We start from the raw sequence: 25,629 nt of genomic DNA, 5'->3' as shown, positions 1-25,629 counted from the left end.
TAACCACTAGGCCACCGGGCCAGCCCCTGAAGGGGTTCATTTTTCAATAAGAAAGGACTTTTAGCAGAAACCTTAATAAAGCCCACTCAGAATAGATCCAGAATTTATAGGACCTGAAGCTTATACAATTCAGGGGCCACTTAAAGTACACAAAAGTAATTTATTTTTGCAAATTTTACAAAAACACTTGACCAGGTAGATCCATTGCCACAGCCCTCCCAGGCTCATGCACGTGGGGGCCCTGAAGTCCCACTGTACATCTGCACCTCTGACTTTACCTGTGGTCCTTGCTGCCAAGCACCCCCCACGCATTACGCGCTGGCAGCAGCCCCGTCGTAAACTCAGCCCTTCAGTTGACTGGGCCAGAGCTGCAGACAGCCCTGTAAACAGCAGGAGAAATGTGCCCTCACGCTTCATTAACTCTGAGGGCGATAAGGGAGGCTGACCACCAACACACCCAAAAGTGACATTTTTGTGTCCTTTTAACCTGATCTGGCCCAATGTTCCTAACTGTCTGGTAATCTGGGGCTGTTCTTTTTGTTTGTTAGTTTTGAGTTTCGTTTCTTTGCTGTTGCATATGCTGAGAAACAATCTTTTTTATCTTGTTGCACTGAGCATCCTTGGAGGTCCCCCCACCCCAGAGGGGAGGGCTGGAGTATTGTTTTGTTTTGTTTTGTTCCTAAACTCTACAAATAATAGAAGAAATGATATTGTTTGTATTGGGTGCACCTGCTTCCCTAACCCACGGTGAGGTGCTTTGTTTTTTTTTCCCCTCCACCCCCACTCTCCTTTTATCTTGGCTGCCTATGCTTTGTTGTTTGGTGGGAATTTAAGTGGCTCCTGCTTTCTTAGGGAACTTCCTATTCCAGGGAACTCAGAGATTCTCCCCAGGGGCCCCCAGAGACTGCATTGTTTTGTTGCCCCCACCCCACCCCCATTCCACATAAACCACATAAACAGGCACCCAAACACACAAGAGGTTTTTAAAGGAGCAAAAGAAATGCAATCCTAAAAAGGTTTCCTGCATGTAAGTGCACTTGTGTGTGTGTGTGCATGACTGAATGTGTTTTTACACGCATATGTGCATGTTACAAAAAGAGAAAATGGAAGTCTGTGTGGTTTTCTATGTGCATTCTCTTTAGTCTTGAATACAACAAAAGTAAATACAATAATTTCTTCTCTTGCTTCCTTGGCTTCTCTCTAAGTTACAAGACAGCCCCAGGTGATCAGCAACTTGACCCTCCCTCCTCTTTGTCCCACGTCCTTCTTCCCCTAGGGCCGGTCTCCACCCCTGGTTTGGGGTCACTGGACAGTGCCCGGCACAATGCCCACCCCAGAGACTGCGCTGGGTGCACAGTCCACTCTGTGAGTCTCTGTGTAGCCACAATCATGCCTTGCTTCATCTTCGTGCCCAGCTCCTGCCAAAGAGCCTCACATGTAGGACGTGCCCAAGAAATATTTGTAGAATGAATGTCGAATGATGGGACTTTGGGCAAGCCTCTCCACAGCTCGGGCTCTGATTTTCCTCCTGATAAATAAGACAGTTAATTTCTTGAATTTTTTCTAACACTATTCTGATTCTCTTTGTCTGAAATGGATTTGGGTTTATATCTCTTTATATCAGTTGGGATTAGATGCATGTAACAGGAAAGAACTAAAGTAGTATCTTAGATAAGATGAAATTCCCCTCTTACACAAAAGAAGTCCAAAGACGGGCCATTCAGGATTCCAAGATGTCATCAGGGACCCAGGCTGCCATCTTTCTGCCTTGCCATCCTCAGGCCAAGAGAGATGCTATAATTAACAGCCACTATGTCATCCTTCTAGATCAGCAGGAGGAGGAAGTGTGGGAAGACAAGAGGACCCCCTTCACAGCTGAGCCCCAATGAAGCACTGTCCTAGAAATCCCACTCACCATTTTGCTTATACCTCATTGACCAGAATTTAGTCACATGGCCAACCCTACCTGCAAGTACATAGGAATATTCTTTGAGCTGGGCACAACATTGCCCCAAATAAAAACCAGGGCTGTATTACTAGGGAAGAAAAGGTGAATGGATGTCGGTGTCAAGTAGCAATCTTGTCACATTCATTCGTCGTTGTTTGTTCTGATTTCATGCTGAGGTAACTATTCCACTTTCTAACTATCTACCCCTTCTTTGAGATCTTAAATAAAGGTTTCCCAAGTCTTGATGACATTTCCACTAAATCCTTGAAAAAATGAGCGCAAGGAAAAAAAAGATGCATTGTATTTTTCAAATGCTAAATGTATTTGGCTTAAAGGACTGCCCTTTATTTCGTGATTTCATTTTTTTCTCTCTTTCATGTGAAAATTTGCTTTTTTATGAAATGTTGTTCATGGAAGACGATAGTTTATTTTTATTAATGCCCTTACTTTGAAAAATAAAAAATTTTGAACTCAGTCCTCTGATTTTTTTGAACTGGTTCTTTCAATTCAGAAGTCTGGGATCATTGCCTTACATCATTTCCTTAGTTCTCTCTCCCACCTCCCTCTGAGGAAGGAGGGTTGAGGAGGGTCGATTAGAAAAACTTTAGGCAGGAGTGTCTGTACCCCAGCAATAATAATAGGAAAATAGAGAACAGAGGTGTAGTTCATTCAAGAGGAACATAGACCTCCTCAGCTCTTGATATCAAGGGAACCTCGTAAGAGCGATGTCGTCAATACACAGAAATGAGGGCCTCGTTCCTGAAATCTACTATCCCAGAACGTACCAGCTGAACGATATTAAACAAGTCACTCAACCTCTTCATTATCTATAAAATGGGGATAATAACAGAATCTCTCTTAAATGATTTTGATGAGGATTAAATTAGAAAATATATGTAAGGAGCTTGGCATAGTGCCTGACACATAGGATATAGTCAATAAATGTCACTTAGTATCATAGGATGTGATTCAGCTGTGAATAACTAAAAAGCCAAAATTATCAGTGGCTTAAACATATAAACGTTTATTTTTCTCTCTCGCAATAAAAATCCAGAGGCAGTCAATCCGGACCGTGACTGGAATAGTCCCTCCAGGGACGTCAGAGACCCAGATCCTTCCATCTTTTTGCTCCACCACCCTGAGCTGGTCGCCTCACGATCCAGCGCGGCTCTGGACCTCCAGCCAACATAATCACAGGTGAGAAGCACAAACAGCCAGGGAAGATTGCAGCTCCGCCTTGACTTTCAAAACTCCTACACAACACTTCTGATCACAGCTCAGTGAGCAGAATTTAGTCCCGTGATGATGCCCAGCCGAAGTGGAGGCTGAAAAGACTGGGCTCCTTGCTGTCCTGTATAGAAACTGAGATTCTGTTACAACCAAGGAGAGAACGGATGGTGTAGTAGGCACACAGCAATCTTCGCCACAGATAGAACTGTTACTGATGTTGTTGTTGTTATTACAGAAGACAGGGCTCTGGGAAAGAGGAGTGCTTGGAGCCAGCGATGCTGTGAGCCATCAACGTCACAGGTGATAAGATTACAGGAGCAAGAAGGGTCCCGAAGGAACGATATGAACAGACGTCCCAGAATCATCCCGTTAAACACGTAGACCTCTAGGTTTCGAACAACTCCTCCCGTCCCCCTCCCCTACCCACCCACTTCTAATTTGGTAGACCTGGGACCGGCCAAGACAATCTTATCTTTTAACAAGCACCCCAGGTGACCGATGCAGCGGGCTCATGACCCAGTCTGAGTCTTGTGTGGGTCAGTTCTCTGCTGAAGTATTGTAGGACTTCTGCTTCAATAGAGGTACAATGTTATGGCTGACACTGGGCCATGGGAGGGGGAAGGGTGGTGATTACAGAAGACTCTAAAGACGCTTTTACCCCCCACAAAATTCACTTAGAGATCCAATTTTTTAATCAAATTAGAAAGAATATACATATGCATTGCATTATATAACTCCAAAATAACTTGATCTAATTATATTAACTTAGAGTGTCTGATATAAAACAGCAAGAATATATAAATATCTCCATTAACATAAAGATATTCACATAAATATAAAGAAAAAACATAAGACTCTGCAAATTTTGCTCCAACACCAAATATCAATTACAGTCCATCAAAAGTAAGACCGACTAGTCCAGTGTCTGACCACATTGTGCAAAGCAGTTTGCTTTTGGAGAGACATCAGGTGGAGATCAGGGATGGTGGACGCTTATGAACTAGCCCTGGGCCCACAGTGGGGTTCTGAGTCTTCCGAATGGCTATCAGGGCAGGTTCTCAGGGTCCCAATACCCTCTGTCTTACTCACTTCCTCACCTACAGATCCCCAGTGATGTTAATCTACAACCGCTGTGTGGGTCGGCTCCTTGCATACAGCCTAGGGGCCTGATCTGTGGCCAGTGCAGGAGACCTGCAGCATTTTCTCCCGACTCACATTCTTGGTGCTGGACCTCCTCCTCTGTTCCCCACACTGCTGCTCTCCTGCTCTGATGGCCCTGCTTTCTACCTTCACTTCTCCGTCTCTCACTTCCAAACTCACCTTGCCCTTTGTACCTTATACCTTGTACCAAACTCACCTTATACCCAGGTATGTTTGCCCAGGTCATCATATTGGCTCTTCCTTGATTATTACCTACGTTTCCAATCCTTCTGTGTGACCTTCCTAATTTAAACCAACTCTGTCCTCCCTCCCTCTCTGTGCCACCGTGTTGATGCAATGTAGTTGCCTAGTTTAACCCACCCCAATGAGCAAGAATGAGGTGCTTTCTATAGAGAAAGAACAGGAAAAGCAGGCAGAAATTTGTGCAGAAAAAAAATCCCAAAAGCACCCTTGTTCCCTTCATTTTTTTTCTGTACACGTTTTTCATTGGTGCTCTATGCACAGTACTGTCCTCATAACAGAGACAAGCACAGGAAGGAAGGAAAGAAGGAAGGAGGGAGAGGAGGAAGGAAAGAGAGTAAAATATATTTATCAGTAAATAGATTTCATTTTCTTTGGAGGTCTTGCAAACCCCAAGCCCCCAGAAAATTAATTTTGCAGTCCAGTGATGAAACCTAGCATATTGACTTGAAGTGGTTGATTAACCAAGTCACAGATTCCTGTATCCAGCTAAGTGACCAAGAGAATGATCCAGACATCAAGTATTACAGGAGCACAGAACAGGGTAAAGTCACTGGCTGGTGGAGACAAGAAAGGGAGTGAATCTTCTCGGCCAGATTGTGAAGAACTCAGGGTAGTTGGGACATTTTATTAAGGGTTGGACGACTACTCTTACGTGACTCCTTTATTAGCTGTTTACTACTTGACCCCGATTTCTCATTCTGAGGGCCTGTCTCTCCAGTGAGCACCCAGCTACGCACAGCCGCCTTCACTGACGTGTTTCCTTCACAGCTATTGACTACCCTCTCCCCGGGGAAGATGTCCAGAAACTGTGTGGCTAGAGATGGGTAAGGGGGGCAGTTTTGCATCTCCTGGTCCGAAGCCAGAGTCCATTGTCTTTGGAAGGGAGTCAACCTCCAAATCGACAGAAAAATGAAGCTTAGGTCAACTCAAGGGAAATATCAGTGACAATCAATGTTAACAATGAGGACCAGAGTTTATCTCCCACCTACTCTCTTTGATGGCTGGACCAAGTCTGCAGCTCTTTTACAAGTTTCCTGGGTAAAGAAAAGGGGACGGGCTCAGAGGCTGTGGCCTGCTTGGTGTACTCATAGTCAGCTTCACAAGCAACTTCCTTTTCAGCAACTGGCCTCCCCTTGTTGCCTGAACACTTGCCCCAAGCTCCACACTTCTCTCCATCTTATATTTTCCTAAAGCAGCAATTAACACCCTTGGGTACACATTTTTCCAATTACCTGGAGGATTTTAAAAAATACTAAGCTCTAGCCACCCCTAGAGCTTCTGATATAACTGGTCTGGGGAGTAGACTGGCCATTGGGATTTTCTCAGTCTCCCAGGTGACTCTCACATGCAGATGAGTTGAGACCCCCAGTCCTAAAGCATCGTTAACAGGAAGTCATTATGTATTCAGATTTTTACTGAAGCTTTGAGAGTTACGAAGGCATACTTCTGCCAGAAGGTGAAAAACAACTTCAAAATCAATTTTCGATATTTGTGTCCTAAAAAAAGTCCCTTAGTCTGTCCTCTCCCTTGGGAAATTCTTCCTGGCTTGAGAGAGATTAACACCAGCTGCAACTTAATTTCATCTCTGCAGGTCCCTCTCTGCCCCTCAACTCCCTTTTCCTCCCCACTCTAGCACTCTGCCTCCAATTCTGGCATTTCTGTAGACAAATTTCTGCCATAATATGATAAGTGTGAACCTCTGCAGTTGGCCGGCTGGGAATCTGGGACTCAGGCTGTGCCATCCAAATACATTCCACCTGGTGGTGGTTTATTGGTCCAGCTAAAATACCTACAGGGATAATTCTGGATGCTCTGGCCGGCTAGGACTTCCAGGACTATGCAGGGATCACAGGATCTCTGGGTCACTGGCAACCCTTTCTTCCACCAGATCTGGAGAGATTAGACCAGAGAACACAGGAAACTCTCTGCCTCCCATCATTCCAAAAAGAAGTGCCCACCATTCCCTGATCTGTTGCCCCTGCTCCAGTGTCTCCTAGTCCCCTACTTCCCTACCCCCTCACCCCAGCCGCAAACCACTGGGGAAGCTGAGAACTTTTGATGGCCCAGGTGAAAATGAGAGGTGAGCAGGCAGAGGAGGGGAGCTGGTTACCGTGCTGCTATGAAGAGTACACCTAAACCCACATGCCCAGCAGTCTGCACCTTTCAGAGCCAAACACACCCACTACCAACCGTGCTCTACACACCAAAAGAAACCCTCCCCTATGTGGAGGCCATCCAGATCAAACTGCTAATCACTTATTAAATTAGTATTATTTTTTTTCTTCCTGACATCCTTGTGATATGCCAGACACTGCACTAAGTGCTTTAGACACATCGTCCCTCCTTACCCTCACAGCATGAAGACCCCATGAAGAAGGTTCTGTCAGTATCTCATTTCTCAGATGACGACTGAGGTTGAAAAAGCTTGACTTGCCCAGTGTTTCGGTAATCTGGATTTGAACCAAACTTAATTCCAGACACTTCTCTGTAATAAAAGGATTTCAGGCTTAAGGCCATCTAGATCAGTGGTATTAAAGTTTTTTAGACTGTGTGATATTGTGATTTATAAGAAGAAATATATATTTGGTCTTTGTCCCTGTTTCTGGCACAGAGCTCCTACAGCCCTTCAAATTTCCTAAGTGATAAGCGTGATAAATTTGTCTTTTGATGTTCATAACAAGCCCCTTTCAACCACACCTGAGTTTATGTTAATGAAGTGACTTTTGGAAAAGCACCTAAGGATGGGGGCTGGTTGCCAGAGAAACCAACCTTGTGATTAGAGGGTTGAAACTTTCAGTCCCACCCACATCCAGGGAGGTGAGAGGGGCTGGAGATTGAGTTCAATCACCAATGGCCAATGATTTAATCAATCATGCCTATGCAATGAAGCCTCCATAAAAACCCAAAAGGACACAGTTTGGAGACCTTCCATGTTGGTGGATGCATCCACATGCCAGAAGGATGGTGCACCCTAGTTCCATGGGGACAGAAGCTCCTGCACTTAGGACCTTTCCGGATCTCACCCTATGTACCTCTTCATCTGGCTGTTCATCTGTATCCTTTATAACATCCTTTATAATAAACTGGTAAACATAAGTAAATGTTTCCCTGAGTTCTGTGAGCCGCTCTAGCAAACTAATAGAACCAGAGGAGGAGGTCATGGGAACATCCCATCTACAGCCAGTCGGTCAGAAGGACAGGTGACAATCTAGACTTGTGATTATCAGCTGAAGGGGATGGGGGATGCAGTCTCTTTTGGGACTGAGCCCTTAACCTGTGGGATCTGACAGTATCTCCAGGTAGACGGTGTCAGAATTGAGTGAAATTGTAAGACACCCAGTCACCGGCCGCTGAGAATTGGAGAACTGCCTGGTGGTGTGAAAAAAACACACACATTGAAGATCGCATCCTCCACAGAAGAATTTTGAAAAACTCTGTCTACCACATTTCAAAATTAACATCTGACATTTTTCCTAAGTTTAAATAGTGGCAAAAAAATTTGTAAATTTTCACAGTATAATGTTGATGTCTAATAAAATGTTAAAGGCCACCAATGAAAGCTAAATACCATAAAGACTTGATGCCAGCCATCATCCTCTTTGGAAATACAAGAACAAGTCCCTCTTGGACAGTGGGAAATTTGGCATCATTCTTTTTTCTCTTTGAATTCCTATTGCCTTTTCACGTCCCCATGGAATTTTATCCAGGAACATTTTATGTTTGAAAGTATTTTCTTGATCTCTTATCATAGTTCTCTCCAATAGAGAGATGTACATAAATTCACTTTTTTTAGTTTTTATTTCTTTCAACCATAGGGCTCTAAGTGACGGAAAGAAGGAATGAAGGAAGGAAGGAAGGAAGAAAGGAAGGGAGGAAGGGAGGGAGGGAGGAAGGAAGGAAGGAAAAATGGAAAGAAAGAAAGGAGGGAGGGAGGATGGAAGGAAGGAAAGGAGGGAGGGAGAGTAGCAAGAAAGAAAACAAGGAAGGAAAATTCTAGATTGAGTTATTAGTACTATATTATTAGTACTATACAATTAATTAAATATTATTTTGATAACTTTATTATTAAAAGTAAAATGTTATTGAATGTGCATATCTTCATAATAAAATGAACAGGGCTTTGTTCCCCCCAAGTAGTTCATGTATAAATGAATGAATATTGCCAAAAGTCACATTCTGATGTTCAATCATCAAAATTATTAGTAATGCTCTACCAGCTGTCACTTTCAGTCAGTCTTCATTTTGACAAAATCAAAGAACTGTAAAGTACTGAATTTTCAAAAATATTTGTTACACAGTCATTAGTCAGTCCCTTTCCCAATTTCTGTGAAATGTACAAAGAAGATTTATCAAGACTTATTAAAGGAACTAATAATTTCACCAATTTCTCTTCTACCTAGAGGAATCTAAGGGATCAGATTTGAGAATAACCGAAAAGAACTACCTGAGTTTAACTACGGGAATGGGGACAGAAAGCCATTTTAGCATCCACATTTCTTACTGAGGCCCTCTTTGCTTTGCTCTTTCCTTATTCTTTAGAGAGGGGTACAGTCTTGGACAGCATTTTGAGAATGGAAGAGGCAAGGTCATTAAATGATCATTGCCATCATTCCTACCACCCCTCTCGATATTTCTAAATTCAGAACATGTGACTACAAACCAAAACACCCTATTTTATAGCCCATGTCTCATCCATAACAAAAATATGTATAAGACAGGCAGAAACAGGAAGCTGATGGTGAGTTCACGGTTCCACAATTACTAATAAAGAAAACTTCCCTGAAACCAAGTTTCAGAATTGTCCCTTTATTTGGTAGTCTGTGAGTTTCTGTGTCTCCAGATTTGGGACGAGTGAGGGGTATGGCTTTCTTTTGTAATATACGGGAAAGCCTGCTGTGAGAATGGAGGTGGGAAGGTTGAACTTGCAATTTGAGAATTATAGCCATATGGTAGTTTAGCATTTGGATATTGATGCTTATAAAACATCTGTAACCACATATCCATAACCCTTGGGAAGGTTCAGAAGCCTTAGTCTATTTCCTACCTGAAGCTCTCTTATAACATCCAGGGGAGACCAGCCTCTGCTTCGGTGCCCTCTGTCCAGGGAGCTCATCTTCTCCCAAAAGAGGTTGTTCCATTTTCAGGCTACTGACGTCATTAGAAAGTATCACAGGAGACCCTCTACCAAGGTGAAATCAATCAAGAGATGAATTGAGTTTGTGTGTTGAAAAAAACCCATGGACTCCTGATCTTCCATGGAGTCCCAGCTTTGCCTCTTAACAGTTGGATGATTTGGGACAAATGTCTTCATCTTGCAACATCTCATTTTCCTCATCTGTATACAAAGATAATAACGCTGACCTTTCCGAGTAACCACTCTTAAAGATTGAAGATAGGGGCCGGCCCCGTGGCTTAGCGGTTAAGTGCACGTGCTCCGCTGCTGGCGGCCCGGGTTCGGATCCTAGGCGCGCACCAACGCACCACTTCTCCGGCCATGCTGAGGCCACGTCCCACATACAGCAACTAGAAGGATGTGCAACTATGACATGCAACTGTCTTCTGGGGCTTTGGGGAGAAAAAAGGAGGAGGATTGGCAATAGATGTTAGCTCAGAGCCGGTCTTCCTCAGCAAAAAGAGGAGGATTAGCGCGGATGTTAGCTCAGGGCTGATCTTCCTCACACACACAAAAAAGATTGAAGATAATGGATGAAAAGCCCCTAGCCCAGTGGCGGACGTAATGCAAGCATCAAATAAAGAATTGTTGTCCTTCAACCAATTACTGAGACTTCTAACTGTCCCGTCATCCAGCTCACGTTTCTATTACTGTTCTGGAAGATAGTGAAACACTGAGTCAAATAACTTGCTGCAGTACAGACATCATTCTGCAGTATGCCCCCAATGGCCCAGCAGCGTAAGCCTTTTCAAAAGGAATGGAGGTTCGTAAGGCATGGCTGGTTCTTCATGAGCTCTTGTACAGAGAGTGGACAGGAACAAGTGCTCTTCTTCACTTCTTCTCAGTGCTCCAGATGACCGTGTTAACAATTCCTTTCACCAGGTGTGTCCTACTGCACTGAGCGAGGAACAACTGAGAAACAGTTTTACTGTTTTACAATAACTGCCTTCAACCGTATTCTGACAAATCTCCTCTGCTTTCTCTTCATGACATTGTGGACAGACCAAAGAAGTTTCTTGCCACTTTCCACAAACAAAGTCCGTCCATTTTCAATGCCAATCTCTTTTCTCCTTTGAAACTTGTCCCCATCCATCATCAGCTCAGATGTGGGGTGGGAGACTTGGGGAAGGAGGGGAGGAACTGTCTGCCCTTTGACTCCCCCCTCCTCCTCCAGCACCTTGAAGGGCAGGAGTGGGGGGACCGTGTTCCAGGCGAGTTCTGGTTCTAGTATTCCTACCCCTTACCTTTCCAAGGTTGACTACTCTGGTGTTGAGGAGAGAGAGGAGGGAAGAAGACATCTTCTCATATAAGTTGGGGGAAGGGGCAGGCGCCACGTTCTCACTCTGGCTCTATTGCTTTTCATCTGATGCCAGAGGCCTCTGCTGATGTGATGCTTTCCAAATAGATGATGTGCATGGTATGTGGGGGAGAGGTTCAGCTTTACCCTAAACCCCTCTGTTTCCAAGAACAACACCCCATGTAGAAGGAGGCAGCTCTCTCTGCCTTCAGTCCTGACAGTGATCCAGCCCCAAACCCACTTTCTGTGAATCCTGTAACATCCATCATTTAGCCACTGCAGTCCCTCACAAAAGCTTTCAACTTGCCTACTCCCCACATGGAAGGGGAGAGAAAAGCCCCACTACGCGAGCTCCTCGCAATTGCAATCATTTCCTTTCTCATCCCCTCCCCAGTCTTCTTACGTAAGCGGGGATGGAGATCAGCAACGGGGGCTGCTGTTCAACATGGCAGGGATAGCCTGGCCTCCTGTTAAAAACCCTGGAGGAGGTATTGGGCCCCAAGTGGGTTTTGGTTCTTCAGAATGTGAGGTATTTACTACTTCTGTGTCCTCAACAGAAGAAGCTGCACTCAGAATCCTGCTACAAACAATATCACTGTTCCTTGATGGTCAGAATCAAGGTCAAGAATGAAGGCCCCTCCCCATCACGAGCCTACATTGTCTCTGCCCTCTGTGAGGATGTGGGTCTCCCCCTGAGAACCGCTGGCCTCCACTTTCCTAAGACTCTCTCTTTATACACTCAAAACGATAATTTACCTACTTGTCCTTCAGCCTCCAGCTTATCCAGACTGTGATATCTTGGTTTCTTCAACCTTGTCACATTCAGTCTAAATATTTTATCTGTGTTGCTCCCCTGTGAACCTGGGTGGACGTAGTCTGTTCCCATAACAGAACTTCTGTCCTCTCATTTCTATAAATGCGGATGCTGTGCTCCCGCATCCTCACCCCAGAAGGCTGGGACTAAAATGTGGCAAGATCAAAGACACTGAGACCCCTTAACTGGAGAGAAGGTGGAGGGGAAGATGAATTAAGAGCTGAATGTCTTCATTTTGGGGTCTTTTGTGGGAAATATAAAAAAGGTGACCACTGTCCCTCAGTTCCCACTAAGCACACACAAAAAAGGAAATAAACTTGAAGAATGATGTTCGAGTTAGGTGTTCTTTAAAAAAAGGAGAATTTTATAATAGTGAAGAGAAAATACTAAAGTGAAACATGAAATTACCTTCCCTGGTAGTTTTTAAAGTAAAAGATTGGGGTGGGGGTGGGGAGATAAGATGGATCCGTATGGATCTGTTTTGCTCTGCTTCTTAGTGGGAACAAAGGGGTGGACTGGATTCACTACTTCATTCAACAAGTATTTATTGGGTGCCTTCTATATGTCAGGCACTGTTTAAGTGACAGAACTGTAGAAGTAAACAAATCAGGTAAAACAGACAGTAAACAGATTATTGATGAAATACATATTCTGTCAGATAATGCTAGCCAGCCCTGGTGGCCTAGTGGTTAAGGTTCGGTGCTCTGACTGTTGTGGCCCCAGTTCGTTTCCTGGTCAGGAAACCACACCACCGTCTGTTGGTTGTTACACTGTGGCAGCTGCCTGTTGCTGTGATGCTGAATGCTATGCCATCCGTATTTCAAATACCAGCAGGGTCACCCGTGGTGGACAGGTTTCAGCAGAGCTTCTAGACTAGACAGACTAGGAAGAAGGACGTGGCCACCCACTTCTGAAAAAATTGGCCATGAAAACCCTATGAAGAGCAGCAGAGCATTGTCTGATACAGCGCCGGAAGGTGAGAGGCGAGGCAGAAAGACCAGGCAGGGTTCGGCTCTGCTGTCCGCAGGGCTGCTGGGAGCCAGAATCGCCTTGCCGGCACTAACAACAATAGATAATATAGGAGGGGGTTGATGGCAGGAAGGGGGTAAGGGAGTGAGAGTGGGGTAGCTGTTTTAAATAGGGTTGCAAGGGAAGACCCTTGTGGGGAAGGTGACCTTCGATCAAGGGAAGACCCTTGTGGGGAAGGTGACCTTCGATCAGAGCCCCAAGGAGATTCCCAATTACAGACAGATTAGGAGACGGCTGGGGGAAGAGCATTCCAGGGAGAGGGAAAAGCCAGTGGGAAGGCCTGGAGGCGACAGCACACTTGGCATGTTCTAGCAGCGGCACACAGCAAGTGTGGTTGGAGCCGAGTGATGGAGGGGCGAGTGGTGGGAACCGAGGTCAAAGAGGATGAGTCAAGGCTCAGATATGTCATTCTTTAATTTTATGACTCAATTCCGCATGTATGAAACATTCCTATATGCCAGAAACAAAACCATGCCCCAGGGGAGATATAACAAACAAACAAAAACATCTAAAAGTAGCCACAGAATATTTTCAGTAATCAACTCTCTCAGGGGTAACAGCCAGTCTCTTTCTGCCTAACATGATGCGTTCAAGTCTCTTCTGCTAAATCAAGCCGTGGACCACCTAACAACTGCCTACGAATGATGAAGAGTTCTCAAATGTAGGCACCGTCTTTTAACTTGAGTACAGTATATGTCAAAACCCAACACAAAATACTTAATAAAAAATACTAACCTAATAGTAAATACAATGGGAAATTTTACAACATAACTCCAAAGAAGCGAGATGTCGCAGCCTAACAGAGAATCCGGAAACCCGCCCGAGTTCCCCAGACCCATCGCTCAGGACAGGGTTCACCTTGGATTTCTCTGGAACTTGTGGGCCAGGGGAACAGTCCTGATGTGAATGCACGTCAATACCCACAGACAGCTCAGCAAGAAAGGCCTGGGTTTCTTTCTCCCTGCTTCTGTCTCCTCTCTCCCCACCCCCACCCCAAAGGAGAACACGAAAGCCTCTGAGTGCAAAGCCTGGCAGCCCATCAAGATCAAGGCGGGATTATATTTCAAGCTGAGGTTCCAAACAGCTTGCTCTTTGGTGAGACTCCCTACTTCCTGAAATCAGATGGCGCCCTGTGGGACTCAGTGTGCTGAGTCACGAGCAAGCTACACACTCGCTCTTTCATTTGAGGCCCCCGGGCTGGGACCCGACTTCCTCCTCAGTCAGGTGAACACAAGGACCAAGGCGAGAGCACCTTCAGAAGAGGTTCCTGGGAAGTGTCCAGACTTAGAACAAAAAGAACAATTTTAGCTTCTCTCTCCTTGAGGAAATTTGACAACCCAGAAGTAATTACAAAATCCTCAGCCCATTCTCTTTACACAGTACCACCTACAGCTGCTCTATTATCGCATTGTTGATTTTATGTTAGATGTGTGTTTATCCAGTAAGCATATTCATAGGCCAGGCATGACAAAGATACTAGAAAATTCTAGCCCTCAGAGCAGAGCCCTAAAAGCTGAGAGATGGCTGTGCTCACTGGTCCACTCTTGCTGGCAGACAGGTTTTGGTGAATTAGTTACCAACCTCTACAAATTGGACAGTTTCACATAAAAATCTAGAATTGGAGAAGCTCTTGAAAACTTGAAAGATCTGGCAACACTGGACTAAAATTCCTGCATAGAAACTATTGGTGTGACCCTTCAGGCAGGCCTTCAGACGGAAGGTGCTGGGAACATGCCCTCCCTATCAGCACCCATCAGGCCAGCATCCCTTATTCTCTCCCATTAGGGCCAGCCCCTGTGAGTGTGCACCTGGGACTCCCATCTAGTCCAACCAGTTTATCCAACAGATGAGGAAAGCAGGGTCCAGGGAATTTTAAATGACTTACCCAAGGTCACTAAATTAGGTATGAGCAGACCAGGGACGAGACTTCAGGTCCTCTTCCCAAGAAGCCCCCATCCCTCAGAGCTCCAGTTGGGAAAGAAATTGGGCCACATCTGAAGCAGTGTCTCAGATGATATTGGCTCTGAAGTGATTTTAATTATAAATCATTACTGGAAATTAATGAAAGCATCAAAGCTGTGATCCTGGTATAGACCAGAAGGACTGAGGAAAAGCGTCACTAGGAGCTATAACAATTCCTGAGGGATTTTAAATATAAGTAATCTATAGTTAAAGTATCATGATTTTAGTGAGTAACAGAGTGGGGCAAAGAACAGCTGAATAAAAATCACATCCTAATTTAACAATACTGAATACATTAGAAATGACATTTCTTGCATTTTTCTTTTAGAGGTTTTTCTAATGCAAGAATTCTGCCCATCTAGCCTTCATTTCATTAACTCATGGTAATACCTGTTTAATGAAAATAAGTGGGTAATTATTGAGGCCTTTCAAAATTCTTTATGACCAGTGATATTATTTTCCTTGTAAGGTATATTTATGGGCCATCTAAAAAATTTTTGTTTACACGGGTAGGAGTATTATAAAAGTCTATATAATATAAAAAATATGCTGGCACTAAGGATTCTGTTAATTTTTTCTCTTACTGCGTCAATTCAGAATAGAAATGAGATTCTTCCTACATTCATGTTTCTACATACTGTTGGCTTATCGTTATAATTCCATCCTGTATCCCAGGAAGCTCCAATTCCCCCTGCACCGTTTCCAGAAACCTGTCAATCTGAAGGGGTTTAAAAAGAAACCGAAATATTTCTTTGGAAAACTATGTAATCTTGAAAATGACTCCACACACTCCCTCCACAAAAAAGCAAAAATTACTAACCAGATCGTGATACAGGGATCACTCATGTGACAAGAGGAACATGCCACATGTTTTACAGTTCCACAGCTCTTTCAGCAGAGCCACCAAAATGAGAGGCTTCATTTTTTCTTACCACATCAGCAGCCCTCTAAACCTAGGTACCAGTAAGAGACTCCAAGCCAGACTAAGCACAATGCTGGTTGGTAATGCTGTGATGCCGGTTGAAATCGTGGTTGCTAAAATTAAACTGACACTTGGCAGAAATTATCATCACACTTTCCATCACAACATCATGAGAGACAGAAAGAGTGTCTGCGTGGCACAGGCAGCGCTGAGAACAGAGCTGCACATCACAAGAGGGACCAGCGTCTGAGGCCACCCAGAGGAAGGCTGAATGGGATCCAGCCTTGGAGACCCACAATCACAAAAATGCCGCAGTCTCCATTCCCTTCCTAGGGACCCAGAAGTCCCTGCTGGAATTCCAAGTCCAAACTTCTCTTTGCCTTCCAGTCTGAGTTTCTTAATGAGAGGGGAGAGGAGGAGCTCAGGGGTGGGGCAAAGGAAAGGAGCTTTACTTTGTCATCTGCCAGGCTGGGATTTCTCCCGCCCACTCACCACCCTCAGGATCAAGGCGAACTCCCTCCTCTGAGCTGGGAGACAGCACTCTTAATTGGCAGGATGACTTTTAAGGCAACTGGAAGGCATTCCCCTCCCCTGGGGCCCAGATCCCTGCCTCTGTTCTGGCAGCGTTTTGTTCTAACCTAAAGCATATGTCAGCTTCTTCCCTACACAGCCCAGGAGTCAAAGGCAACTAAAGGGTTAAACACCTTCCCTGGAAACCAGGACAGACTCCCGGAGCTGTGCACGTGCGGAATTACAGCCTGCCACTGCTCATCACGCCGCAGATTCCCGGGCCCTGCACGGGGTCTCAGACACAGCAACGTTTGGCTTTTCTTGTTTTGCCGTTTAAAAAAAACACAACAAACAAAAGACATGAAATGTATTTTCTGTTCTCTCAGGGTAGAACTGAGCACACGTTAGGTGCTCTCTGTAAATATCTGAGGAATGGTCAACATGGTTTTAACAGATTTTATCCGAGTTCTTTCCCACCCTGAACCTCCCAGTCTGACTTCAGGTTTCCTAGTCCATAAACCACCAGCTTCAGGCTAGGTCATCTGATATCACAGCTACAAGGCTCTGTCCCCTTGTGGGAAGCAGGCCAAACTCTGCCCTGTGATGAAGTCACCTTATGCAACAGCACAAATTCACACAGTTTAGAATTCCAAGAGTAATGAAACTGTTCAACATAAGAAAACTGATGAGCAGGGAAAATGAAAACAAAAGAAAATTTATCTTTTCTTAGACAATAGAGGGAAACACCAAGGTACGTAAGACATATACAGCAGGATAGTTTGCTCTTTCTTTTTTATTTAGTCACAACACATCAGTACAACAGAGGTCAAACCCAGTTCAGTGGAGGTCGTTTGAACTACACCTGCTAAAGGAACAAACCTGTAAAATGACGCATTGATGGCCTGAATCGAATTAAATAAACCCAAAAGAAGGGAGCAAAGCCCTTTTAAATATCTCAACGACCACATTTCCATGCACCAAAAAGGAAAACACGACATAGAAATTTCCAGTTAAAAGAAAATATGGCAATTCCAGGAAGAATTAGGTTATGCATTTAACAGGTTCCACTGGACTACTGGATTGACCACTTGCACACTGTGATCACTTAGCCATGTTAACATTTGTGAACTTGAGATCCATGAGATTCAAAATTCATTGCATTGCTTGGGACTGGTAAATACAGGCATAGTCTATGTAATTATCTTCAGCATCCCACAGCCAACTCCACACGGGGACCTAACCTACCAGTGGCTCTCATAACTAAGCCAATACTGTGAGTCCTGGCAGGTGACAGCAGTTAGTCATATGGACTCAGGGCCCCTGATGGTTTCCACATTCACCTTACTGCTGTAGGAGGCAGAGAATTACCCAGTCTTCTTTCTTGGATAAAGCTGATCATCTGATTTGTCAACGCTTTGTTCAGAAATATAAAATTCCATATAGTTCCCCCCCAAGAAGAATATTATTTATACAACACCTTAATTGTCAAAATATTAACAAATAGCATTGTGTTAACATGGAGCATAGTGGTTTGGAAAATTAATTCTAAAAACAGACTGCAACTACACAAGGAGAAAAACAGACCAGAAACACTAAATGTTAAAATTCCCAAAACTTTGAGGCAAAAATGGAATCATCCTTAGACCGACGGGTTCACAAAGTAAATTAGGCACAGTACAAACCTCTCACCAAGCGTTGGTTTATACCGACTATTTCAACTTAATGTTTGGAACGAAATTTGACAACTAGCTTTCAAAAACTGCTAATACGTGACATGATTAAAAAACATTAAAAAAAAGAAAAAGTAAACCAACAAACCTTTAGTCTTTCAACAAAATTTATCTGCAAGTGTACCTTTTTTCTTTTTACTTTTACTGACGACTTTAAGGTGATGTTGGCAATAGCCCAGCTCAGCTGGGATTTTAAGCTTCCCCCTCCCTCATCCTACAGCGTCAGTTCTTTAAAAGGCTCCAATCTCCGTGCCCCAAGGTCTATAGGGCTTGCCAAGGCTTGCTGCCTGCGTGGGCGCCGAAGGGCTCAGTGCATTGGGAGAAAGTAAGTGGAAGGAGCCGAAAGAGAAGGGGAAGGCAGACAGGGAGGCCACCGAGGAGAGCAAAGGCGGCGAGAGTTTGGAGGCGGAGGTGACCACGGGGAGCACCGGTCCAAGGCCGCCGCTAGGGGGCGCTCGCAAGGCGGGCGCCTCGGGATGTGCCGAGGCCACCCTGCCCTGGTGGTGCGGTTCCGTCGGCGAGGCCGTGGTGCCAGTGGTCCCGTGGCCGTTCTGGGGCAGCAAGAGGGGGTGCGCGACGTGCGGGTGATGTCCGAAGGCGCCCCCCCAGGGAACGTGTCCAAGGCCCGCGTGGGCGCCGCTCGCCGCTTCCCGCTGGGAGGCGTAGTTGTTAAGATGCGAGACCAGTCGAACTCGAAGCGGGTCGGAGGCATCCAGTCCTTCAATGATGCTCAGGTAGCGGGCAACTTCTGCCAGGCATTCCCGAAACCCCAAACTCCGATAGTCCATAGCAAGGGCGTGCGCGTCAAAATAGCCTGAGGAGCAGAACAAAAGAGAAACCTCAGGGCTTTGCTCCTTGCCCGCATTTCTGCAAACCCAAAGGCAGCCCTTCCTGGCGAATACCTACATCCTTAAAAATCCGCCTTCACGGGCTCTTCTGAAAGTCCAAATATTTTGGAGTCCTCCAGAATCCTTGCATTAATCAACATGAGAAGTATGTGTTTGCTAATGCAAGTTCAAAGCCCAATTAGAAGCTGCCGAGCAGAAATTGGAATTATACCCTACCAGCAGATGAAACTATGTTCATTCCTTTAATGTTTTCCCTCAACAACAACAAAAAATACATCAAGGACAGAGAAACCACAGAGCAGTGAAATTCATTAGACACACAGATGTAAGTTATCATCGTGGAGCTTTTAGGCAGTGGGTCCTGAGGAAAGCATTTTCCCGCTGGAGACAGACACACAGACCTTGGTCCTCCCACCTTCTGTTAGGTTTTCCCTACTTAACCACAACAGGTTTCCTTCCTCAAGAGTCATGTGGCAGCTCATCTTTTTTTAAATTTCTGTATATGAAATTAAGACCATATCCTTTAAAAAAAAGAAAAAAGCTTTTTCTCAAAATGGCAATAAACAAATATGATGAGAACTACCAGATTTTAATCAGGGTTTGTCACAACTTTAGGGCGCCTAAAACATAATAGGTATTTTCCAAAAGAAAGTGCATTAGCTTAATTTGCAGAGGGTTGGAGGGATGCATTCACTGGAGAAAAACCTACTTGCATTTGAAAACGCACTGACAACCGCATACACAGGTCTCTCCCCACACCCAAAGCGCACAGTAAAAATACGGCACCGACTGCGCCAATCCTGGCCTGCGGGCAGCTGCTCCCTCCACCCCACACACTCAGGGCCCCCAGCGGACTAGTGGGTACCTTTCCCTCCTGCAGTATGCAGCATTTTCAGGTGATCCACGGTCATCTGCAGGATCTCGGCTTTTTCCAGCTTAGCAGATCCCTGGAGAAGAGAACAGCAAAAGATGGATTTGGCACCAAGTGCCTTTTGGGAAACAACTTAAAATATATACGCACATACAGGCTCTGTAAATCGTAAAAGTACAGACTAAAGCAAAATGAGCTGCTTTTGGAAAATACGTTGGAATCAGCGTATGAATCCATCTCCTCAGCACAAGCAACACGGTTATTTTCCAAGACACGGATAATTCCAAGATTAGTGCGGGGAAGGATTCAGAAGGCGTGGATAGCTACGCTGAGAGCTCTACCTACTTTCTCCATTACCTGCTTCTCAAAAGCACTGGGTACCAGCCTCCTCAGCTCAGACAAACTGTTATTGATCCGGTCTCGTCGGCGCTTCTCAATGATCTGCAGAAAGCGGGCAAAACAGAGGAGGACATTTCCATGACGACTGTAAATTGCAAAGTGAAGAAAGGTGGTTCTTTCCGTCAATGAATAACGAAACAAAATTTTAAAAAGGAGCACTGTAAAGGGACTCACGCCTCTCCGTCTTTTCCTGGCCAAGATCTGTGAAGATGTAGTTGGGGACATGGAACCTAGAGCCGAACTCAAGTTTCTGAATGAGGGGGGGAAAAAAGCAGGAATCGCAGTTAAGCCAGGAGAGGTGATCTGAAGGCTCGCCCCCACGCCCTGCCCGCACCCAGCCTGTTCTGGCACCCTGGGCTCGAAATCCCTCACCCCTGCGGGGGCCGGCCCGAGATGCGCAGAGGTCAGCGCAGGGCAGCGGCGCGCCCCGGGCCCTGCCCGCCGTCACCGCGGCTCTGCCGCCGCCAACTCACCCATTCTCATCCGCACTCTCCTTCTCCACCTCGATGGTCTCGTCCAGCTCGCTATCCGAGGAGCTGTACTCGGGGTGGGCTCGCTTCATGCTGGCGGCGCGGGGGCTCCGGGGGAGGGTCGGCGCGGCGGGCAGGGAGGAGTTAACAGCAGCGGCGCCTCTCCGCGCTCGGCTGCTCGCGTTCCGCACACACTGATCCCGCTCACGCTCTGCCTCCGGTTAAAACTCAACCATCCCTTTCCCACGCTGCGCCCCTTCCCAGGGCCCGGGGGAGGGCTGGCGAGGGGGGCGGGCGAGGGGGGCGGGGCGGCGGCTCCCGGGCAACGGCCTCCCCTCGGCCAATCCGGCTTCTCGCCGCGCTGATTGGCAGCCGTTCGGGGGCGGGGCGGGGCGAGGCTGCGCGCCAGGGCGAAGCCGCCCCGCCCTCCGCGCCCGCCCCTGCCCGGCGGCGGTGCGTCGGCTCCGCGGGGGCTCGGCCGGGCTCCGCGGGGGGAAGCAGGCGGCGCGGGCGGCAGAGGGCCGGCGGCAGGCAGGCGGGGAGGCCGGGCCGGGACACCAGCCCGCCGGCGGCCGCGGCCCCGCCCCGCCCCGCGCGCCCCGATTGGCCTGGCCGCGCGCCAGGGCCGCGCCTGCAGCGCCGCCGGTGAGCCGCACGCGCCGCGGGCCGTGGGAAAGTGGCGGCGCCGCGGCCGCCAGCCAATCCGGGCGGCGGGCGGCGGCGGCGGCGGCCGGGCTGGCGGCGGCGGCGGCGGCGGCGCTGGGCGTCCGCATGAATGGAGAAGAATGGGCGGGCGGGGGCGCGGGGCCGCGCGAGGGCGCGCCGGCGGGGCTGGCGGCCGCGGGCCGGACCCCGTGTGAACCTGTAACCGGAGCCCGGGCGCCGGGCGGCCCCGGAAGCCGCTGCCCTGCGCCGCGGGGACTCTGGGCTGCGGGGCCGCCCGTGCCGGCGGCGGGAGGCGCGCGCTCGGGGGCCCGGCCCGCTGCACCTGGCCGGGCGGCGCAGGGGGGTGCGGGGCGCCGGGCTCAGTGGCCGCCAGCCCGTGGCCCTGGCGCCTGGAGGGGCAAGACGCGGTTTCGGGAATGTTCTTTTTCGGTTTCTGGGGCCATGTCCCCACGGGCAGCCGGCCTGGCTTCCCAGCTTCCAGGGTGGAATGGATTCCCCTGTGCATCTCATTTCCGGGGAAGTGAGCGCTTGTTTTCTTGGCTGACTGGGGTGGGGGGGCCCCTGGGGATAGTCTTTATGTTTGGGGGGGTTCTTTTTTTTTTTTCTTCAGGCGTCGGCGGCCAGATCCTCTCGGCGGGCGGCAGGGTGGCTGGGCTGCGCATTGGCGTCCGAGGCCGCCTCGCTGCAGGAGTGCACGTCTCTGACCGTAGACACACACGCAGGCACGCACCCTGCACACTTCCCGCCGGTGGTGGCGCGGCGTGTGCTGGGTGCTACGTGAAGTTCCGCAAGTCCCCAAGAAAACAGATTTAAAAAAAAAACACAATTGTGTATCCCGGACTGATTCCTGATTCGGGGATTTGCAGTAGCAGCCAGGATGGTTGTTTTGCATTTGGAAATCCAGGCATCTCTATCCCTTACAAAGGAGCAGAGCAATTCGTATTCCTCTGAGGCCCCTCTTGTGGCTGCCCATCTTGCCGTCCCGTCGGTGAGGGAACGCTTGAGAAATCTGGTTGAGGATGACAAAAATTTGCTCACTTTTGCAAATAGCTTCGCCGTTTATATCCCTCCCTAATTACTGATCTCAGTGCCATTTTAACACATTCTGGACGTCACACACTCTGAGTGGCCTCAGCCTAAGGTGTACGTTTTTTTCTCAGCCCCTCACCGCCACATACACGTTATGCCACCTCCTGGCTCCCAGTGAACCCCTTATTCCACTTCACCTTCACCTCCAGAACCGTGCTCTTCATTCTGGCCGCCTCTGCTTCCTATCTAGGCTGAGTCCTTCCAGTAACCACCTCGAATTTGGTCTTGCTGGGACCCCAGACGCCCTTCTTGATATTCCACCGCGTGCCACTTTTCAGTTGTGCGCCCAAGATCTCTCCCACTCGCTGCTCTCTCTGCTCCTGTTAGCAGAGCTCTCTGGGGGTTGCTACAATCACAAAACTAGAAGTTCAGCCTCCCTGTGTTCCTTTCCACCCACCACAGTCTTCAGTCAAGCCCATCATTGTCACCTGCCTCTTCCCTTCCAGAACCTGAGGGTCCAGGATAGGAAACCATCCACCCACTCCTCTCTGCCTTCCACAAGTGCTTCTGACATTCAGTTTTTTCCCCCAAAGTGACAGGCCACCCTGCCCCAGAAATCAGTGTGTCTGCTACCCCGCTGTGGTTCTGTAAATTTTCCCTGCCTCTGGAATCCACAGTGAGTCCGCCTTTCCTGCTTCTGCCCATTTCTGCTGCCTTGTGGAGGCGTGGAGAAGCTGTGGGTGGGTGGGTGCTGGGAAAAGACAAAGTGGGGTTGAGGATGCCTGCCCCCACATTGGTAGCTAAGCAAAATATTGCTCCCACCTTCAATATTACTTTTCTGTCAAAAATGAGGTTGACATTAAAATTTTACGTTTCCTGGGCTTCTTAACTTTGACTCTCACTTGTTCATCCATCCAACAAATGCTTAGTGAGTAGCTTCCGTGCGCCTGGCATTGTGCCAGGGCCTGAGGCTGCAGTGGTGACCCAAAGGTTGTATAGCCCCTGCCCTCCTAGAGCTCACATTCGATGGGGGAGCTGGACAATACACAAGCGAAATAGAGACCTGTCCATGCTTGGAAGCATCTTTTGATAAGGAACAAGGGGCTGAGGATGCTCGACGAGGTCTGGGGAGGCCTTTGCTAAGTTTGGGAGGGGACTTGAGAACCAGGTGGTTCAGTGAGGGCCAGGAAAGAGGTGGGGGAGGCCCCTCCTGTGGGTAGTTGAGTCCAAGGAGAGAGTTTGAGCACGAGGCCCAGTTTCCCCCGCCTGCTGTGTAGAGGGGCTTTATCCCTGGGGGCTCTGAGTGAAGAACTGCTGTAAACTTCTTAGCCCTCCCCTGAGCAAGGCACAACCTGCAGGAGGGACCCCTCTCCCGCCTGAGTGGGGCTGTCTAGGCCTAGCCCCTCAGGATAGGGCCTTTTTCCAGCAGAGGGCGTGGGGGGCGTGCTATTTTTCGTAATTCATCTGCACGCAGGCCCATTTCCTTGCCTGGTCTGTGGAGTCTGGGTTTAGTTATATATTATATCCAGCAGGTTGCCTTTCTCTGTGTTCTCCTGCAGAAGAGATGCTCCAGACGCCCCAGAAGAGACAGATACTGGGGATTTAGGAGTTCACTCACAGGCTCGGGCGGGGCCTCTCCACGAGTGGACCAGTGAGACGTCCAGAGGGAAAGAGCTCACCCTCAAACCCCAGCTCTGACATTCCTATATGAGAGGGGATTAAGGGTGGCCCACTGGCTGGAAGGGACACCAGCAATATCCAGGTAGGGGACTGCCCAGGAAAAAGCCCGGAGCCTCCAGTCATCCACTCATCAGAGCTTTGGCCACTGTGGAAGTCCCTACTTTGGTGTCTGGATGAGGCCCCTTCTCTGTCGGGTTTGCTAGTGAGTGCGGGTGATGGCAATTAAACAGGCATTGGAAACGGTGTGCAGGGGGGTCAGAGACTCCACCTGCAGCCCCGAGAAACGAGAGGGGCTGCCTCACTCTGGGCTTTTAGGCAAGTTGCTTTATCCATTCTGAGGCAAAACGCCTTCGTTAAAACAACTTTTAGGTGAAGCCAGCCAGTGTTCAAACATCCGGGTCTTGCTTGTTTATGTATTCACTCGACACACTTGTATAAAGTCCCTACTGTGTGCTGGGCACTGAGCCAGGACTGGAGCAATGAGTTGAGAAGCCACACTCTATCAAGCTGCTCTAGAGTGTGTGGTAAGACACAGTCACATCAACTTCTTAGCTGCACAATAGTGGGCGAGTTACGTAAGCCTCACTTCTCCTATCTGTCAAATGGGGATATTAATAATAATTATTCTCCAGTGTCACACATTAAATAAGATCAATTATGTAAAGCATCTTATATGGAACTTGGACATTAGTAAGCACTTAAACAGCAGCTGTTATTCTTAGCTATTCATGTACCTGATTTACCAGTGAATAAATAAACTGAGAACCAGGCCACCCCTCAATTTTCTTCTGATACACTGTTACACATCTAATGAGGTTGAAAGGCGGAATAGATAATTATCTAGTAATTGGATGTCTTAAAACAGTGTCTCTAGAAAGTAATATCCTTTTAAGTTGATGAGAAAGAGCCAGTGCTTCTTGTTAAGAGCACTAGATTATTTTGAGGAGAGCTAAAAAATAAGCATCCACTGTTCATTATTAGTGAAAGTTGTACTTTTTGAGTCTCTTATGAAAGCACATCCCCTGAGCAGGCAGTACTATAAATATGCATATAAATAAGTCGCGTGCTTCCGGACTTCCGAGACTGCTCCTTTATGAGAACACACCACATCAGAAACCACGAGATAGCGTCACCCCAAACTGTCAACCAGAATTTTGACTAAGTGCTAGTTTTCCTCTGTTCCCCGTGCTTTCCGCTTCCTCTAGCTGCTGTTGCAAATGCCACAATGCCTCGTGGCATGTCGTGCCACGCAAAAATGCACTTGTACTATCAACTCTCCTAATTGAGGTCAGATGTAAGATGCCTTCGTGTTCGCCCTGCAGGAACTGTTTAATTGGAAACCCAAGAGGGGTGCAGTATGGGATGGTGGGAGCAGGAGAGGACTTCCAGTTGCCTCCTGGGGTTTGAGTCAGCCTTTCCAAGCTGTGCTGCATTGAGCCGGTGACCAGACCTCTCTCCTCTGAGCCTCAGTTTCCTCATCTGTAAAATAAGAATAATCCCTCAGTATTTGTTTTGTTTTGTTGAAAGGTAAAATGAGACAAAGCGTTTTATAAAATGTCATACAGATGTTATGCCTTATGCTTATGAGTTATGGTGATGATGATGGTAATAGAGTGGGCTACTTCACCCTGAGCTTTGCTGGGCCAG

General features: G+C 47.4%; 1 protein-coding gene across 2 annotated transcripts; it reads right to left on the bottom strand.

Annotated features, from left to right (window-relative positions):
* Window positions 1–17,064: 17,064 nt before the first annotated feature.
* On the bottom strand, window positions 17,065–20,848 carry HEY1 (hes related family bHLH transcription factor with YRPW motif 1). Of its 2 annotated transcripts, XM_004427137.3 has the most exons (5): window positions 20,611–20,848; window positions 20,312–20,387; window positions 20,096–20,179; window positions 19,733–19,814; window positions 17,065–18,833 (listed from the first exon to the last, which is right to left on the bottom strand). In XM_004427137.3, the coding sequence occupies exons 1-5, from the start codon at window positions 20,697–20,699 to the stop codon at window positions 18,250–18,252; spliced, it is 915 nt and encodes a 304-aa protein (XP_004427194.1). In that variant the 5' UTR covers window positions 20,700–20,848; the 3' UTR covers window positions 17,065–18,249. The 2 variants fall into 2 exon arrangements, with proteins under 2 accessions (XP_004427194.1, XP_014640470.2); XM_014784984.2 differs by lacking the exons at window positions 19,733–19,814; window positions 20,096–20,179; window positions 20,312–20,387; window positions 20,611–20,848 and adding an exon at window positions 19,283–19,573.
* Between the last annotated feature and the right edge of the window lie 4,781 nt (window positions 20,849–25,629).

This window comes from Ceratotherium simum, chromosome 31, assembly GCF_057802395.1.
Source record: "Ceratotherium simum simum isolate JZ-2026a chromosome 31, ASM5780239v1, whole genome shotgun sequence".
Taxonomy (NCBI): domain Eukaryota; kingdom Metazoa; phylum Chordata; class Mammalia; order Perissodactyla; family Rhinocerotidae; genus Ceratotherium; species Ceratotherium simum.
The sequence above is the reverse complement of the archived record's forward strand: the minus strand, read 5'-3'. Positions and strand labels throughout refer to the sequence as shown.

Excerpts from the sequence above, each read along its gene's own strand:
- HEY1 (XM_004427137.3), bottom strand. The coding sequence starts at position 20,699 with ATGAAGCGAGCCCACCCCGAGTACAGCTCCTCGGATAGCGAGCTGGAC. Across the intron at positions 20,180-20,311 it reads CCAGGAAAAGACGGAGAGGC|ATCATTGAGAAGCGCCGACG; the intron begins GTGAGTCCCTTT and ends CGCTTTCTGCAG. Across the intron at positions 19,815-20,095 it reads CCAGTGCTTTTGAGAAGCAG|GGATCTGCTAAGCTGGAAAA; the intron begins GTAATGGAGAAA and ends TCTCTTCTCCAG.